Source organism: Oncorhynchus mykiss, chromosome 26 (genome assembly GCF_013265735.2).
Source record: "Oncorhynchus mykiss isolate Arlee chromosome 26, USDA_OmykA_1.1, whole genome shotgun sequence".
NCBI lineage: Eukaryota > Metazoa > Chordata > Actinopteri > Salmoniformes > Salmonidae > Oncorhynchus > Oncorhynchus mykiss.
This window is the reverse complement of record NC_048590.1, coordinates 17,498,232-17,517,677: the sequence shown is the minus strand read 5'-3', so window position 1 is coordinate 17,517,677 and position 19,446 is coordinate 17,498,232. Positions and strand designations below refer to the sequence as shown.

Genomic DNA, 19,446 nt, shown 5'->3' with positions numbered 1-19,446 from the left:
GGTAGTCTGTGGTGACTGAAGACCGTAGGACTGAGGATGGAGTTGGGCTCAGCAGTATACTCCGGTTTAGTGTTGAAATGTCAACATTTGACATTGTGATTTCGGATGTATTGGTGATATCGCGTCTGGGATTAACACATTTCTTTGTACGGGTTTTTCTTTTTCCGCAGCTCCCCCTCGACGTCTTCAACAACTACTTCAGCCTCGGCTTCGACGCACACGTGACACTAGAATTCCACGAGTCTCGAGGTTGTATTTCCGATCTCTTAACGTTGACTACCCATGTAATGCCATTGTTGGGGATAAATCTGTGCTATCCATAGACGGCTCACATCGACAGTAGCAAATGATGCTGTGTGTATCTACTGTATGCCAAATCATTGTGCCATAATTACTCACAACCTATCATGCCTTCTATAACCAACGCTCCTCAGAGGCCAACCCGGAGAAATTCAACAGCCGCTTTCGGAACAAGATGTTCTATGCAGGGGTGGGTACAGTTGTGTTTTCTAAACAGGAGAAATCCTATTTTCTCACCATTATCATCACTTTTACCATTTTGTAGTGATAGTAATTGTTGTATTTGTGGCCATAGCTTTAGTTGTGTCAATGTTTTCTATTGATAATCTACAAGCTTGATTCTCTGTTGCTCTTTCTAACCAGACGGCCTTCTCGGACTTCCTCATGGGCAGCTCCAAAGACCTAGCCAAACACATCAAGGTCGTGGTGAGTTCAACTGACCATTACACGGACCTTGGCTGCAGCTCAGATTGTGTGACGTCATTCCACAACGGGTTCAAGTTCAAATCTAAATCCGTTAACAGGAATTTCACCCTTCATAGTAAAAGTAGTTAGTGCAGAAATAAAATTGACCCCAGTTTGAGAGCCGAGGCTCCATTCTGAGCTTGTATATAAGGTAGGTTGTAAGGATCACATCTCATTAGACTGACAGATGTGTTCTTCACTGTCAGTCAGTCAGTCAGAATGTGGCACCTTTCAAAGGGTACATTTTATAAGGCCATGTGAGAGCTCTTCCGGGAATGATCTGAGTGCGTATGTGTACAGTAATGGAGACGCCTGTCTGTCTGTCTGTCTGTCGGTCTCCTCTCGATAGTGCGACGGCACCGACCTCACCTCAAAGGTTCAGGATCTGAAGCTGCAGTGCCTGGTGTTCCTCAACATTCCCAGGTTAGCAGCCTCAATGGGGGAAACGTGTTATATATGACATGTTACAATCTTGTCACTGTCGTAATGGAGGCTGTAGGCTAAGTTAGGCACCTAACCATGTGTGTATGTGTGTACTAGATACTGTGCTGGTACCATGCCATGGGGCAACCCAAGCGAGCACCATGACTTTGAGCCACAACGGCACGACGATGGCTGCATTGAAGTTATCGGCTTCACCATGACCTCTCTGGTATTCACCTATCAACTTGAATTTGTCTGTGTGTTAGAAACATAAGTTAGTAGATTTAATGAAATGGATGAGTCAGTTTCTTTTTGTCCTAGTCGTGACCTTGCTCTGATGGATGATCGTCTCGTCCTCCCTGGTGCTGTAGGCCACGCTGCAGGTCGGAGGTCACGGTGAGCGGCTGAACCAGTGCAGAGAGGTGACCCTCACCACCTACAAGTCCATCCCCATGCAGGTAGATGGGGAGCCTTGCAAGCTAGCCCCCTCCACCATCCGTATCTCCCTGAGGAACCAAGCGAACATGGTGCAGAAGGCCAAGAGGAGGACATCTATTCCGCTGCTCAATGAGTGAGTAATACAGTCCAGGTTCCACTTTTGATAGTGTACTTTGTTTAGTCTTTTGTGCTGTCGGCAGGTTGCCTCTGTTGTCATAACGGTGCTTGTGGAGTTGGAAGTTATTGTAATGCATTCCACAAGTGTCCTCGACCGAGCCGAAGGTCGCTCTTCAATTTCTTGCTGTGTGATTTTTAAGTGGCATGCGGGTGTGGCACGCAGGTGTCCTCGACGCTAGCCTGTGGGATTCATTTGCAAGTGTGGCTGAAGCGCTGACAAAGACTTGTGAATGTAAAATAATCTAAGCCGACGAGGGGAAACAAACAAACACACACAAAAAACATTCATCAAAGTCAACATGGCTTTGCTACCATCTTCCTTTTCTCTCCATCAGTAGTCTTCGTCTTATCAGTCTGTCTGTCTACAGGCTGAAAATCACATGTATTATCAGAATGAACCGCCCTATTTATTTTCATGGTAATTGCGTTACCTTTTGTCAAACCTGTTGTAATGTTTTTTGCTAATTTCATACTTCGCTGATTCTGATGTGAGTCTCGCGACAATGTGTTGACTTGCGGGGAATTATGAGTCCTCCGTCTACAGGATTGAAATGTTGGCGGGGGGGGGGGGACTAATTCAATGATTGTGTTTACAGAAGCCTGTTTTAGCTGAGATTAAAGACATGGTCGTCCAAAACCTTATTTGTGATACCGTTCTTCCTTTTTGCAAAGTTGGTTAGAATGGCCCGACCTTCTGTGAAGCAAAACACCAGGCATTTGGACAGAAAGTAAAAATGATAAGATGCAAATGAGTCTGGAATTCAAACAAACAACCCAGCTGTATTCACTTCCACACTGATTACATTGTTTGAGATCATACCCCGACATTAGATGTTGTCCTGCCAACTGTTTTGCAACATACTGCAGTAAGAAACATATACGACTTGTGTTGTTGTCAGGTGTCTATTGTCCTTGAACAGAATGGTAAGCTATAGTCGCAACATTGTTTTTGAATCTCCCACACACTGCGAACAGGTCACATTCGTCACAGATCACAACTGTTTTCATGAATATATAATCATCCTTGAAGCCATCGCGATGACAAACGGAAGGGGGGAAAGCAGCGTTGAACACCTCTGACTTCTCTCAGGCTGCTGTGCATGTGAGCCCAGGTTGTCAGAGTGTTGTGGTTGGAGGTTGATCCCCTGTCATCAGCTTGTGTTAATGCTCTTCCCGGGTGACAGCATTCATTAAACTTATACCTTCCATATTTATTTATTTTTATCTCTCAGCCGAGATGTTTCCAACTCCCAAATAGTTTACTAAGTTAGAAATTAATATGGAAAGTAACTGATAATGTACAGTATAACGGTGTATTGAAATCTAGCATAGGTTATGGAATAATCTAATGATTATGATTTGGTTGTTTGAAACTCAGAGTTCCTACAAATATGTACACTGAACAAAGATACAAACGCAACATGTCAATTGTTGGCCCCATGTTTCATGAGCTGAAATAGATCCCAGAAATATGCCATACTCTATGCACAAATTCGTGCGCACATTTGTTTATATTCCTGTTAGTGAGCATTTCTCCTTTGCCAAGATAATCCATCCGGGTGTAATATATCAAGAAGCTGATTAAACAGCATGATCATTACACAGGTGCACCCTGTGCTGGGGACAATAAAAGGCCACTCTAAAATGTGCAGTTTTGTCACACAGCACAATGCCACAGATATCTCAAGTTTTGAGTGAACATGCATTTGGCATGCTGATGGCAGGAATGTCCATCAGAGCTGTTGCCAGAGAATTTAATGTTCATTTCTCTACCATAAGCCTCCTCCAATGTGATTTTAGAGAATTTGGCAGTAAGTCCAACTGGCCTCACCACCGCAGACCACGTATAACCACGCCAGCCCAGGACCTCCACATCAGGCTTCTTGTGGCTGAACGGTTTGCTGATGTCAACGTTGTGAACAGAGTGCCCCATGGTGACCGGTAGGGTTATGGTATGGGAAGGCATCAGCCACGGACAACGAACACAATTGCGTTTTATCGATGGTCATTTGAATGCACAGAGATACCGTGACGAGATCCTGAGGCCCATTGTCGTGCCATTCATCCACCGCCATCACCTCATGTTTCAGCCTGATAATGCACGGTCCCATGTCTATGCACAATTCTTGGAAGCTGAAAAGGTCCCAGTTCTTCCATGGCCTGGATACTCAACACAAATGTCACCCATCGAGCATGCTGTGGATCGACGTGTACGACAGCATGTTCCATTTCCCGCCAATATCCAGCAACTTCGCACAGCCATTGAAGAGGAGTCTGACAACGTTCTACAGGTCACAATCTACAGTCTGATCAACTCTATGCAAAGGAGATGTGTTGCACTGCATGAGGCAAGTGGTGGTCACACCAGATACTGATTGGTTTTCTGACCCATGCCCATACCTTTTTTTTATAAAGGTATCTGTGAACAACAGATGCATATCTGTATTCTCAGTTCATGTGAAATCCGTAGATTAGGGCCTAATGAATTTATTTCAATTGACTGATTTCCTCATATGAACTATAACTCAGTAAAATCTTTGAAATTGTTGCGCTTATATTTTAGTTCAGTGTAATTCACATTTTTGCGAGATGGTACCCAAATGGCTATGCTTCTTCTGTTGTCTTCCTCAGCCAGCAGCCCTTCCCGGAGAGGTTAAGGATCCGGGTGAACCGTATTAGCATGCACGACTATGAGGCCCTACATTATGACAAGGAGAAACTCAAAGAAGCCTGTGAGTATTCCATCTCTATCTAATGCACTGTAACTCCATCATCCTTCAGGTGTCCACCAGCCTGTTCAAGGAGAAATGCAACAGGCCCATGAGTACAGCTTCATGCAGGGATGTTACTGCGAGCCAGAGCTGTTTTCTGTGATGTAGAACTCTGTAGTCTACACCTTTTAGTTGTGTTTATTGCCGTGCAGGTGAATTTCAAAATGGCAGGCTTATTTTGTAGTGTTAAATCCTGGCCATATGCACTGTAAGGGACCTGAGCCAGTTGAAGATATACTACACGTGTCCTTGTGCCATTTTAGGGGCCGATTCCCTTTTTATGCACTTTTCTCTCTACGTGTATTCTGACCTTGAATTTAAGCATGAGAAAAGCATGCAATTCCCCTGCTATTTGTTTGGGGTGGAGATTGAATGAATTAAGGTGTGACAGTGGTGTGTCAACAGATACGGCATATTCTGATCTAATTTCCTAATAATTACACCGGTTCCAAGTGGAAAAAGCATTTACTTCATTTTTTCCCACTAGAAATAATACCATTCTCCATGCACTGTAATTGACAAATTGATGAGCGCTAGATAAAGGAGTAATCCATTTGGATAAGGGAATTGTAAATATAAATGACACTTGTTTTAGAACTATTTTACATTATAATCGCTGGAGACAAATGTGAAGCCTGTCATATGGAAGAAAACGGAAGCACATCAACTTTCCCACAGTAAAGTTTATGAAATGCTGTGACATTATGCAGAATTTTAATTGTACTGCCTTTTAACGTGCAGGGATGCTAGTGTCTTAATTATTTCCTATTATTTATCATGTTAAATATTAGCCACTATCATTATTGACCGTCAGTAGACCTGAAAACCACACATATTTTAACTGCCAAATAGTTCCCTTCAGTTGGTAGGGCCTACATTATCATTCCATTTATTTACGTTGTTTTGTTTACTTTCATTTGCTTCCTCTGTAAACGATGTCACAGTCATGTGGTTGTTACAGAGGATCATTAGTAACATTTGATCATGTAAAAAAAAGAAAAGTATGCTAATTAAATCGTTATGGAGCGGATCGCAGACCAAGCCGTAACAGTTTGAACCCGACACGTGGCGCAATACTTGGCTGTGTCATCACACAGTTCCATAGTTAGTGCGGGCAATAGACAAGGGTATATCCTACACTATTCTCCCTATTGTAATTCTATGAACACTAATCTTCCAACATCACAATGGGTTAAATAACGAAATGTGGCAATGTTCAGAATTAATCAAACCAGCGTTTTCTTTCTTTCATGCGTAAAGGCTCTCCAATCCTGTTTTTTAGGATTCATAAATACTTTCCTAAACCTAAATAATCTGCTGAAACAGAGATGAATATGCACATATTTATATTCTAGTGAGTCTGACAAAATTAGAACTTAAAGGTACACCGTATTTAAAGGGATGGCTTAAGATAGATGTGCTGAAAAGCCTATTGAAGGAAAACTCGAAGAGAAAATCTGTTGGCCAGCAAGTGGGAGGGTTTTCAGCGGCTGAATGAAATGTATTGAGCGCGCGCAAGGGAACCACGCCTGCAAAGCCAGTTTACGCACCTGCATAAAGTAAGTCTGAATAGCAACTACTGAGAAGTGCGTAGGAAAGGCATCCATTTCCTGAGTCTCAATCCGCCCCTTGGTGAACTGTCAGCAAGAGTGTTTATCACTTCTCGTTAGTGAAATGGACTCTAAATCTACACAGCGACTGCATAGACTCTGTCACTGTCAAACGTAGGTTAGCACAAATATATTTAATTTGGAAAGACACACCATGCTCTTGATTGCCCCTTTTAAGGATGCCGCCATCAACTAGCCTCGCTAAATACAAAGGAAAAGGAAGTCCCTTTTGATTTATATGGTACTTAGCAGAAACCCCACAGAGATGGAACTCTTTCATTTTCTCCCTTCCTGGCTCCTCCTGGGGGGGAGGCGGGTGTTGGCTCCAGGTTTTGCTATCCGTCCACCTTGAAACCCTCCTCCCATCCCCGTCAGGCCGCTCAATTGCTATGAGTTTATCAGTGTGGGCCTCCCTGCATGTGACTTTGGCTAGTATGACTGTGAGGCGATAATGAGGTAGCTACCCATTACTGTCTCTAATGGATGCCCAGGGGCCGACGCGGTAATCACCTCCATAATCACCTCCATAGCACAGCTAGAGCCCCCCGCCCCCCCTCCCCACTCTTAATTGTTCTCACATTCGCATCCTCATGCACAAACCTAACTATTCCAGACACTGTCTCAGACTGTTTGTTAGGTCTTTCCTTTTTAAAACAAAGTTTGTTTGTTTGTCTTAAAAAAAACAGTGGGCAGCGTTTGTTTGGACTAGACTTTTGAAGGCTGTTGTTCAGGAAGTTGTATATGATAATCTTCTTCAAACACATCCGCAACAATTAACTGGCCCCAAGTTATGTAACTCTGATATGCAAGTGACGCTGTTTGGGGCTGTTTTATTGTCTCTAATGGCACAAAACCCAGCTGCCGTGGACCAACCTTGTTGTTGGATATCTCCAAAGAAGTATGTGAAATAAGAAAGTATGATGAATGTATTCAGTTCTTACTGAACTCTTGCAATTATATAGCCTCGTATTACCATCCCGATGACCGCTGTGGAATTCATGTAGTGAAACAGAATGTTAACTCGCAGAAGTTCCTGAGTGGAGGTACGGGGCTAGCAATTATAATACCGGGCGGAAAATCTCCCAGTAGGTTTTGATTCTCAGGCATAATTGGTGGAGGTCAGGACAGTTTTCTAACAGTACATACCATTCGGTTCACGGAATGCTGAAAGTAGTTTACTCTTTGTTTTCCACCACTAGATGTCAGAACATGCAACTAAAAGAAAAGATATGCTTTTAAACCTGAAGTACACTTTAACTGAGTCTAGAAATAAATTCAATGTCCATATGAAACTGTCATACGATGGTCCAATAACGTACTTTGTACATAATGCAGAATTCCAAGGCTGTTTTTGATAGGCTAAAGTGAACAATCATTCTGTCATTCAATTTGCACATAGTTTAGCTTCATTCTGGACATCACACTCAGACTCTCTCTGGCTGAATGAAGTTAGGCCCCCGATGTTTCACATGGCTCTTGAGGTACAAATGATGTTGGCTGTCATAGCTGAGGTTAATACTCTATGCTTTCGTCGCTGATGCCAAAATATAGCACGCGGCCGCTACCACGTTAGGCAGTTGTCTCGGTTGCCTGACACCTATAAAGAGCTTAGACAACCTCACTGTTGCAGATTGAGGAAAGCAGAAGGGGGGGGGGAGAAGAGGAAGAAGCCGAATTGAATTGGAGACAGACTGTTCCAGGGTTGCTAGGCAACAGCACATTCCTCGGTGGAGAAATCTGCCTCTTTCCGCCTGTAAAACTTGCTGCTCAGAGCCATTTTTTCAATTCACAAATCTCAGCCTGATAGTCCACGAGTCTTTCACTTCTGTTCTTACCGCTAAAGAAGGCCCTGTGAAAAGCCCGGACATTCATGATCACATAATGTGGTTTTGATGCACTCCCTGATACACAGTGTATCTGCTCTCTCACCTGCTGCCCAGTTGTACTTTAGCCCTAATTGCCTGTCTCTAGTTTAGCACAAATCAATGGGCATGGGAATTAATCACAAACATGTCACCAGACAGTTTGTCCTCTTGCAGATATCAAATTTAGAGAATTCTTCCTCTTATTGTTTTGTATTGCTATTTGGTTTACACAGTTTGCCTACTTTGACAGCCGTTTCAAAGGGGTTTGAATTCACTAAGTGCATTGGACTTTGCGTGGCACTCTATGAAACACATCCAGGAAGCCCTAGTCTAAAATATCTTTGATCTATTGCCAACAAAATGAACTTCCCCCAAACCATTCTGGGTTTGAGTTGATAAAAGGACACAATCCGTTAGTCTATCTCTTGTAGCTTGTGTCTATGAGCTACCTGTGGACCTAGCTGTAGAATGGTTTTTCATGGCTCGATCCCTGGGCGCCTGCAGCAGTGTTTAACAGCATGTTGTCTCTCATCTCTCCCCACAGCTATCCCACTGGGACTTATCGTTGTCCCGGGTGACAGTGACCTGGAAACATGTCGCTCCCACATCGAGAGGCTCCAAGAGGTGAGAAAGGAAAGGGGGAGGAGGGGGGGGGGGGGGGGGGGGGGGGGGGGCGGGCAGCGAGAAGGGGACAGAGGAGAGAGTCTGGGTTGATGAGGTAGATGGAACTTTACCCCTAAAGGAGAGGGGTAAAGCTGATGAATGACAGGAAAGACCAAGCGGGGGGGGGGAGAGATGATGAGGAGATGAGCGGCAGAGAACATAAAGACAAAGGAGCTGGGAGGACTCAGAAATGTCTGTAATGGTGGACAATACAGGCAGAGAGTAGAAGAAGACAAAAGGGGGTAGGACTGGGCTAATACCATAAGAGGATGTGGGAAATAATTCTGATGAAGTTGTGAGAGTGCAACAGATGAAGGAAGAGAGTAGGTTAGAAGAGGAGGAAGGAACTTGCTGATGTCAAGAGCAATTACTCGCAGGCTGGTCTACGGTGGCTCATCTGGACAGACAAGCCCAAACCTGTCTTTAGGATGGGAAAGGATTGCATGTGTGGTTGTTTGTGAATGGGGGAGACTGCGATTCTGCCAGAAAATGACATCCTTGCCCCTCTAGCTACCTCGCTGTCCCTGTTGGCTCAAAACCCATTGAAATAAATAGTGCATGAAATTTGTTGGCGATTAGCGGCACCACCTCTTTGCAATCATTTGATTATTATGTTATTTTGAACGACAATCCCTCAACGGCTGTCCCTCATTTGTTGCTGTTTTCATCAGCTCACGTCGTAAGAAAAGGCTGAAATTATATTTAGGTTTTATCTGCTACTAATGGAGGCTTGATGACTAAAATACTGTTGCAGAATGGTAATTGCTTCTGTAATATGTGTAATCATCCACGTTCATTATATGTTACTCTCAAAAACATATGATCACCAAACAATAAAGTAGTACTCATAGCACACAACAAGACTGCATAAATTGAGGGGGGATGCTTCTCCCACTACATTCAACCCATTTTCTGCAATCCAAAACCAGTCATTATAGTAGCTTCGAGACGAGATGCTTATTTTCCTATCCGCATGTGGTGATTTATTTTGGGTAGGGGCATTAGACAGGAAGGAGAGTCTCCATTTGCGGGATTACAGTGTTTTTGGGGCTATTCCACAGGACTTCATCTCCATTCATCCCTCCTTCAAACGACTGGTGCTCCAGGTTGGTAAAACGAGACAGGACATGGGAGTCTGTGGCATGGAAAGGAACAAGTCTGAAAAGGAAACATTCCCCTAATTAAAAAAACAATCATTTCAGATCACAGATGACATTTTACATGGGCATTTTAGTCATTTAGCAGACGCTCTTATCCGGAGCGACTTTCACAGACGGAGCAAACACAGACGGAAACAAACAGATGGAGCAAACAATAACCATCAAATATAATCTAATTTAAAAAAAACAAGGATGAGACCTTTTATCATCGCCATGTTATTGTCTATGAGAACACACTGTTTGAGTACGTGATACGTACTACGTAGGCTTAAAGTCCGAAGAAAACACTTGTCAAACCCCTCCCTGTGCATAACCGTCAGACACGTACGGTACAAAGACAGCGCTGCAGCCACACTTCTCATGGTTGCATTAGGTGTTTTACTTGGGATTGTGTGTTTTGATCAGCTCTTCCGTTGCTTATTTTTGGCTCCCAAGAAAATAATATACTGCTCACGTCCTGTAGGTCCTTGTTGGCTTCAAAACAAACAAGCTATGCAATCCGTCAATGGTGTGTGGCATCAATATTCAAATATCACTTTTGCAAAGTGATTTCACCACACGCTCTTACCCAGAGAGCGAGAGGTTGTGGGTAGATGCTGCGACTGGCCGTCTCCGGTGATAGCCACACACTCCTCCCAGCTACCCTGGCCCTCCTTTAGATCCCTATTCACAGCTTAGCCAAACCGTCTGCATAGTGGGAATAGCTGAATAATAGTACTCGGGAGACCCTTTTTCCCCTCTTGTCTATCTGTAGTGGCCCTGTTCCCCTATGCAAACCAACCCAAATTTGTCCCTCTGGGAAGAGTTTTTCTCCTTGTTCCTCGGTGCCCCGAAGCATGTTTTAGATGTGTTTGTACATGTGTTGTGATTGTGAGTGTTTACTCTCTCTCCCTTTCTGTGTGCATGAGAGACATCGTAATCAGGAATATGTTTGCCTATGATTTTTGTACGCAGCAGGCAATCCAATGTTTAAGAAACTGCTGAAGTTATGGTTGCTTTGGCTATGTTATTGCAGTTAGTAATACTTTTGCTGAAATATAAGAGAGCACTACAACCTAGACCAGTTAGTGGACTAGTTGATACGGTCTCGTTTGGTGGTTGCATGCTTTGGGTTCCCTGTTCGAGACCATGAAAAGTCTGGTGTTCCTTAGACTGAATACCTTGTGTCCACGATTGTCTTTGTTTGTTTGTGTGGGTGTGTGTTTTTCTTGTAGGTGGTATCCAGTATTTGTGCTCTATGCTAAGCATGATCTTTCAGCGTAGTTCCTCAGTGCATGTGTCGTAACATTCTGTACACTGCTATCCTCCGGTTCCCCTTGGAAGTTAGATGGACTGGTCAAGTTTACCTTCAGATGGGAAATCAGTAGTCGGTTTTCCTGACCACAGTTCAACTGATCAGGAAAAACTCTCAGCCCTAGTTTTAGCCTATAACTGTAACTTGGGCCTGGAGTTTTCCTGTCCAAGGCATGGCCCTAGAAATTACTTCTGTTGTTGTCGTCACATTCCAACAGGCCTCTTTAAGTCTGAACATTGAATAGACAAAAGTCCCTTTGTGGCTTGCCTCAGCCCATTTCCCTCTAAACATTCACTTACCTTCAAGATCAAGTTCTGAAGAGGATTATGTCAATGTATCTCATTGCATAAGGTCACTGGACTATGGTACCTTTTTTAGAAAAGCTTGGGTTAAGTACAGTTCAGCCAATGCACAGAACAGTGACCAAGGAAGGAATTGTTGGTCTTCGGACCAAGGATTCTGTGACTGAGGAGGGAAAACACCTGCCCTCTTAAACTCATGGAACTCTATATGAAAGAGTAGGGGGAGGGGTTAATATGCTGGACCCTTTCAGTGAACTCACTGCCCAGAAAAGTACTTTTCATTTCAAAAAGCCAGATTGAACACAAGACCCAGGGCCTGTAAATCGTGCCCTACATCCAGCAGAAAAGGTTTTTATTATTTGAGTCCTCTGTTTTTTTTCAATGGACCAGTAAGTTGGACAAAACAGAGTCAAGGCCTTCCAGTCTCATTTATGTTTAGTCTATAGAGCAGGCTGTTGTGGAACTAATCTCATTGGTCCCATTTCTTTCTCAGGAGGATGATGGAGCTAAATCAAAGACCCTTTCCTCACAGAAGCTTTCGCCGAAGTGGTGCTTCTTGGACTGTAAGTACCACTTCTCATAAGGAGCGCTGCTATTGATTCCTTACACTTTCTATAGTGAAGTATTCCTCTTGTGCCTCCTCTTTTTAGTCCCCCGTCTATCTTCGGCGTTTTAAGAGAGAGCGCTTGACATAATCTGATCATTGCAAGTGGGAGCCTCCCGTCGCTTACAGGTCACTGTTTTCTTGGTTCATTCACCACAGAATTTCATGTTGTGTCAAGGTAGACTTAATATGATAGAACAGTGCTGTTTTATGACCTTACGATTGGTGCGTCAATGCATTTCTTCTGCAGGATAAAGATTCACATTTACATTACAAGCAAATATGCACAGCGTAGATTGAGTTAATGTTCAAAACGCAGGTTTTGAGGATAATTTTAACATTTGTTTTCGGTTATTGTTTTGAAGAACTGAAGCTAGGTAGATCAACCTACAGAACATAATTGAGCGCAGCTGTGCTGTGTTTCTGTGTGAATTAGGCTCTGCCAATTCAATTTAGCCGAGCTCCACATTAACATTAACGTAGATCAACAGCTCTCGTGCAAAGATACAGAAATCAATTCAATAATTCTGTCACTGATTTACTTTGAATGTTTCTGCTCTGTTGCATAGCAGAAAAGGGAATCTTCTGGGCAGACTTCAATGCTTGCCTGTGAGATATTCTTAAGCATACATTTTATCATCATTCTGTCAATAATCTGTAGTGCCGTAACAATTGTCAGTGATTCAGCATGTCTTGTGAATCCATGGCCCTTTTACGTATATCCAACTCTTTTCTTGAGTTTTATCAAGCCATCGTTTATTCCACTGACAGTCCACATGAGGAGAAAAAATGCATTTAGCAGTATAATGAATTACATGTTATGTGCATTGCTAGGAATAGCTATGCATTGCTATACATGACACAGTTTACATATATGATGTACTCTTGCTGCTCATCAGTCACTCCACCAGCAGTGAAACTCAAAATCTTCCATCTCCTCACACTGGACTGATAGCATAGCTGATCTCTGAAGGCGTTCATTGTTTGAATGCTAAGTTAATTCACTTACTAACTAGTGCTAGTTGGTAGAGAAAGGAGGGATTTAGAATCTACAGCCCAAAATGTTCTCGAGCTTTTCAAAGCTTAATTAAATCCCATAGCTGCTCCATTGAAATCAGGACAGATGAGCTTCTATTCACTGGTAATAAAACAGCCCAGATCTTAAAGCTCAGTCCAAAAAAAGACAGTTGTAAAGGTCTCATGTGGAGAAATTATAATTGTTTTCTCTCTCTCATCAAAACAGCATGGCTAATTCTTGATTAGAGGCATAGCAAGTGAATTCCAGCTGCGTTCTGATATGACTGATTATTTAATTAGTACGACGGGGGGGGGAACCACATCATAACTTTTGATACATTCTGATAAAGATGAAGAATGAACACCTTCCCAGATATGTAGGAGAAGCTGAGAAACATGCAGTACACAGACCTGCCTTTAAAAACATTAAACTAATCTAATCTTCTGGGCAAACTTCATGAACTTGTCTGTTAGATATTCTTAAGCATATAGTTTTTAAAATTTTTAAATTTAAGTTGGGTTATTCTGCCCAGTGAAGCTGGCAGAAATTGAATATGCAGCGTCTGTGGAGGACAGAGGGGTCTTTTTCTTGGTATCTTTTGAGTAGAGAGGAAGAAGCCTGGCAGATCGACTTAATTCCAGAGCACACCTCCTTTGAGTCTGCTCCCACTGGGCTAGGGAAGAGCTCACTTCCACTTCCTCAGACAGAATGGCAGCGTGAAGCTTAATTACTGGTCCAGTCCAACAGTACGGGGCTGGCGGCTGGATGGAGAGGAGAGGGGTGAGACAGTTAGTTTAGTGGACTTTCTGCTGACTGGCGGGAGATGACCATCTGTAGAAAGTACTTGATCGCCAGACCACAACCATGTGAAGAGGGTTTCCCCCACACGCTACTTCCCTTGTCCTAGTTTTTACCCTGAGATGCAGTGTTGTCCATACTCATGAGTCTTTAAAGAGTGTGCTTGATTTTCTTTTGAAGAGCACATACAATTCTATTTACATATGATGATATCTGGTCTCCTGTGAATCTGTTTGTGACTAGTTGGCAGGCGACAGTGTGAGATGATCGGTACAGTCCCCTAACACCCTGCGAACTGAATGCGTCTTTTGAAAAGGCAATGGGTTTATCATAACTTACTTGATTTGCAGTAGGGTTTGCCCACTGGTCATTGCCTAATGACATGGTTAGTAAATCTTTTGTCATTTTGTCACATCTAGAATTACATCCACTACCAGAAGCCTTTGACTCTCCTTGTAATGTCCCCAAGTCACTGGGCCAATGATGTGTCCCTATCCTCCCACTTGTTCTGTTTTCATTATGCAGGTTACCCATCTTTTCCTTCATTTAACAACATGAGCTGGTTGTAATCAGGTCAACGCTTTGATTAAGCTCCTGCACAGTTACCAGCCCTTTCTGGCCTCATTAGAACACTGTGTGTGCGTGTGCGCATGTGCGTGCGTGCGTGTGCGTGCGCGCGTGTGTGTGTGTATGCGCACACGCCAATGTTCATATTGTTTACTCTATAAACCTCGTACTTTTTATACGTTTCATTTTTTTCCCCGTCTTGTTTTCCTTCTAGCCACAACTGCAGATCGATTTTACAGAATTGATCGTGCTCAGGTGAGTGTGTGCCATTATATAGAATAACACATTCGCTGATGGAAAAAGTATCCAATTGTCATACTTGAGTAAAAGTAACGATACCTTTTTTAATAGAAAATGACTCAAGTAAAAGTGAGTCACCCAGTAACATTCTAGTTGAGTAAAAGTCTAAAAGTATTTAGTTTTAAATATACTTAAGCATCAGAAGTAAATGTAATTGCTCAAATATACTTCGGTATCAAAAGTAAAAGTATAAATAATGAGATATTTCTTATATTAAGCAAACCAGATGGCAACATTTAATTGATTTTTTATTTACTGATAGACTGGGGCCCCCTCCAACACTCAGACATAATTTACAAATGTACATGTGTGTTTAGTGAGTCCTCCAGATCAGAGGCAGTAGGGATGACCAGGGATGTTCTCTGTTTAGTGAGTCTTCCAGATCAGAGGCAGTAGGGATGACCAGGGATGTTCTCTTGATATGTGCATGAATTGGACAAAAGTCCTACCCTGCTAACCATTCAAAATGTAACGAGTACTTTTGGGTCTCACAGAAAATGTATGGAGTAAAAAGTACATTATTTTCTTTAGGAACATAGTGGAGTAAAAGTAATCAAAAATATAAAAAGTAAAGTACAGATACCCCCAAAAACTATTTAAGTAGTACTTTAAAGTATTTTTACATAAGTACTTTACACCCCCGAATACATGGATTATGCAGAGTAATGGAACATCTATAACAAAAGCAAAATATAAACAACAAGTAACATTTTCAATGGCCATTACGATCTGTACATAAGTAGTTCTGGTTTCTCTCTCCATAACAGGAACACCTAAACTATGTGACCGAGATATCCCAAGACGAGCTCTTCATCCTGGACCCTGAGCTGGTCGTCACGGAGACGGTGAGCACCTCACCAGGGATGCCTGATCTGGTTGATTCTTCTGGTGAATTCCCAGAGGCGTCGAGCAAGTTTGCCTTCCCGTCCTCTTCCTCGTCTCCTCCCCCCTCACCGGGACCCAGGTAAGAGAAGCAGCTGCTGCTCACAGCTTCTAATTTGAATTTCTGTCGGAGATCATTTTAGAGCACTAGATAAAGGATGAGGCACGAGCTTGATGGGGGGGGGGGGGGGGGGGGGGGTTGAGCTTTATGGATGCACTTTAAGGGGGGGTTATAACAGTGAATGCACACCAGGTAATTTACTGTGAACCCGTCTGTTTTCAAGTGGTTTCTGGCGGGTGCTGTTTTGACAGGCTGAAATAGTGTAGTAATAATTATACCGGAGTGCCCCAGGTCCAGGACACAAAAATAAAGGCTGAGAAACCGTGGGCTGAATCTGTGTCTGGACATGAACGCTGTAACACAATAAAACTGCACACTCCTCACGGAGGCCATGCTGATTTTGCCCTACTGAATTATTACTGAGGCGGTAGGGTTGAATGCAGAGGCCATGCTCGCCCATTAACCCCCCCACACACATTAAATCTATGAATCATTTGAGTTCTAACCACTGGACTGTCTCCATAATCACCCTAGGAAGGAGAAGGGCCATACTCACCTGAATTCAGAGTGACCTTTAGAAATGCTCCACCTCAGAGCATAGGACTGTGTCAGCAGGGGGGAAGATCCAGGGTTGAAATACTGTTACTGTAAGCCTTGCTACGATACACGCGTCAACTTAACAAAGAGAGAAGCCCCGGCCATTGTCTGCTCATGGCTGAACAATACAAAAGAGTTCCCTACGTTGCGAACAGTTTGGAAAATGCATGCAGCTCCACGACTCCACTACTAGCTAGTATGTTCATCTTTTTAGAAGAAGGACGTCTGTGCGCCAGGTGTGGACATTTCTGTAATCTTCCACAGTAAATCCCCTGCACATTTTGTAGCTCTCTGTGAATGACTCGAGCCATGCACACGGAAAGAGTCAACCAAGTTATCCAAGTAATACCACCGCGTTAAAGTGTTATACCATTGAACACGAGAAGGAATAAACTGCCGTGATGAGCTTGTCATTTCATACCTGCTGTGCGTTCATCAATATTTTCTAGAATCATTTTCAACATACACCAGAAGCTGTCAGTCATTTAAAACCTTTACATATCTCCCTGTCAGTCTAGCTTATCAACTTGTATTGCTCTTTATGCTTTTCGTATTGTACAGTAAAGGATTTTCTGTAGAGTTCTGTTCTACAGTAACATCACCTTAGTTGGAAGTCTCTCTTCGCTAAACTTTCGCTCAGGCCCCTGTCCTCGGTCCATTTAGGGATTTAAGGAGCGGTTTTGATGAAGAGGTGTGGCAACAGGTTCATGGAGTTCAAACATGGCAGAGGCAGATCCTAACCCGGCCCACACGTTCCCCCTCCAAAGTAAACATGGTGGGACTATATCTGAGGGCGTGTAGGATTGTAGCCTCTCTCTCCCTCTCTTCCCCTCTGTGGTCTATTGGCACGTCTTCCACAGACTGTCTTTTGATGCTTTCAAAGCAGAGGCCACATTATTTTTGCCATGTTCTCTCATGCTGCTGGCCGGGACTTGAAATAGAATTCCTAGTAAAAGGCCATTTCGGATCCTTGACAGGCTGTGACAGGGTTTTTTGGGTGTCTTTTTCAGGTCCTGCAGTAGTAGTTACAATGCTTGGAACAGGAACACCTGGACAGTGATGTTTGGAAGTTGTACTGTGTTGGAGGCAATTTGCCATAGATGAATGCCACCTTAGTCTCTTGGCAATGTATCAAATTATCAAAGGAATTTTTAAGACGAAGAACATCCTAACTGTTACATTATTTGCATCCTTTTTTTTCAGAACCAATTCATTTGCTGAACTGATATTGTACCATTTCTTAACTCTTCCTGCTACTGGCTCTGAAGATCCCTGGCTTATTTGTCCTCCTTTCCCTAATCAGAGATCAGTTTAAATGTACAGTTGAAGTCGGAAGTTTACATACACTTAGGTTGGAGTCATTAAAACTAGTTTTTCAACCACTCCACAAATTTCTTGTTAACAAACTATTGTTTTGGCAAGTCGTTTAGGACATCTACTTTGTGCATGACACAAGTAATTTTTCCAACAATTGTTTACAGACAGATTATTTCACTTATAATTCACTGTATCACAATTCCAGTGGGTCAGAAGTTTACATACACTAAGTTGATTGTGCCTTTAAACAGCTTGGAAAATTCCAGATAATGATTTCATGGCTTTAGAAGCTTCTGATAAGCTAATTGACATCATTTGAGTCAATTGAAGGTGTATCTGTGGATGTATTTCAAGGCCTACCTTCAAGCTCAGTGCCTCTTTGCTTGACATCATGGGAAAATCTAAAGGAATCAGCCAAGACCTCCACAAGTCTGGTTCATCCTTGGGAGCAATTTCCAAATGCCTGAAGGTACCACGCTCATCTGTACAAACAATAGTACGCAAGTATAAACACCATGGGACCATGCAGCTGTCATACCGCTCAGGAAGGAGACGCATTCTGTCTCCTAGAGATGAACGTACTTTGGTGCGAAAAGTGCAAATCAATCCCAGAACAACAGCAAAGGACCTTGCTGGAGGAAACCGGTACAAAAGTATCTATATCCACAGGAAAAGGAGTCCTATATCGACATAACCTGAAAGGTCACTCAGCAAGGAAGAAGCCACTGCTCCAAAACCGCCATGAAAAAGCCAGACTATGGTTTGCAACTGCACATAGGGATAAATATCGTACTTTTTGGAGAAATGTCCTCTGGTCTGATGAAACAAACACAGAACGGTTTGGCCATAATGACCATCGTTATGCTTGGAGGAAAAAGGGGGGGGGGGCATGCAAGCCGAAGAACACCATCCCTACCGTGAAGCACGGGGGTGGCAGCATCATGTTGTGGGGGTGCTTTGCTGCAGGAGGGACTGGTGCACTTCACAAAATAGATGGCATCATGAGGATGGGAAATTATGTGGATATATTGAAGCAACATCTCAAGACATCAGTCAGGAAATTAAAGCTTGGTCGCAAATGGGTCTAACAAATGGACAATGACCTGAAGCATACTTCCAAAGTTGTGGCAAAATGGCCTAAGGACAACAAAGTCAAGGTATTGGAGTGGCCATCCTATAGAAAATGTGTGGGCAGAACTGAAAAAGCATGTGCGAGCAAGGAGGCCTACAAACCTGACTCAGTTACACCAGCTCTGTCAGGAGGAATGGGCCAAAATTCACCCAACTTATTGTGGAAGGCTACCTGAAATATTTGACCCAAGTTTTTTATTTTTACATAAAGGCAATGCTAACAAATACTAATTGAGTGTACTTCTGACCCACTGGGTATGTGATGAAATAAATAAAAGCTAAAATAAATCATTCTCTCTACTATTATTCTGACATTTCACATTCTTAAAATAAAGTGGTAATACTAACTGACCTAAAACAGAGGATTTTCACTAGGATTAAATGTCAGGAATTGTGAAAAACTGAGTTTAAATGTATTTGGCTAAGGTGTATGTAAACTTCCGACTTCAACTGTATATATATAAAAAAATGTTTTTAAAGTAAAACATCCCTGAATTGTTCCTGTTCTCTCTCCTTCCTCCCATCTGCCCTTCCTTCTGCCCTACTTTTCCTCCATCCACTCCTCTTCCTCTCTGTGCCCTTTCCTCTTACCATCAGTCCCACCAGCCCCCAATCGGACAGCGAGGCCATGGCCGTCAGACACAAGAAATCCCACTTCTTCTTCTCTCCCTCCGGCTTCCCCTTTCCTGTCAGGAAGAGGTAT

The 19,446-nt window shown here is 43.0% G+C and overlaps 1 protein-coding gene across 17 annotated transcripts in view; it reads left to right on the top strand.

Annotated features, from left to right (window-relative positions):
- LOC110506319 (diacylglycerol kinase zeta) overlaps positions 1 to 19,446 on the top strand; it is a 143,289-nt gene that overhangs the window by 104,537 nt on the left and 19,306 nt on the right. For 13 of the 17 annotated variants that reach the window (XM_036963993.1, XM_036963991.1, XM_036963989.1 and 10 more), the window contains 13 exons: positions 171 to 249; positions 435 to 490; positions 664 to 726; positions 1,115 to 1,188; positions 1,306 to 1,417; positions 1,560 to 1,759; positions 4,435 to 4,535; positions 8,594 to 8,673; positions 9,774 to 9,818; positions 11,962 to 12,031; positions 14,670 to 14,710; positions 15,523 to 15,719; positions 19,341 to 19,442. In XM_036963993.1, the coding sequence (XP_036819888.1) occupies positions 171 to 249; positions 435 to 490; positions 664 to 726; positions 1,115 to 1,188; positions 1,306 to 1,417; positions 1,560 to 1,759; positions 4,435 to 4,535; positions 8,594 to 8,673; positions 9,774 to 9,818; positions 11,962 to 12,031; positions 14,670 to 14,710; positions 15,523 to 15,719; positions 19,341 to 19,442 (1,220 nt within the window). The remainder of the gene's footprint in view (positions 1 to 170; positions 250 to 434; positions 491 to 663; positions 727 to 1,114; positions 1,189 to 1,305; positions 1,418 to 1,559; positions 1,760 to 4,434; positions 4,536 to 8,593; positions 8,674 to 9,773; positions 9,819 to 11,961; positions 12,032 to 14,669; positions 14,711 to 15,522; positions 15,720 to 19,340; positions 19,443 to 19,446) is intronic. The other 4 variants (XM_036963988.1, XM_036963981.1, XM_036963985.1 and 1 more) reach the window with 3 other exon arrangements.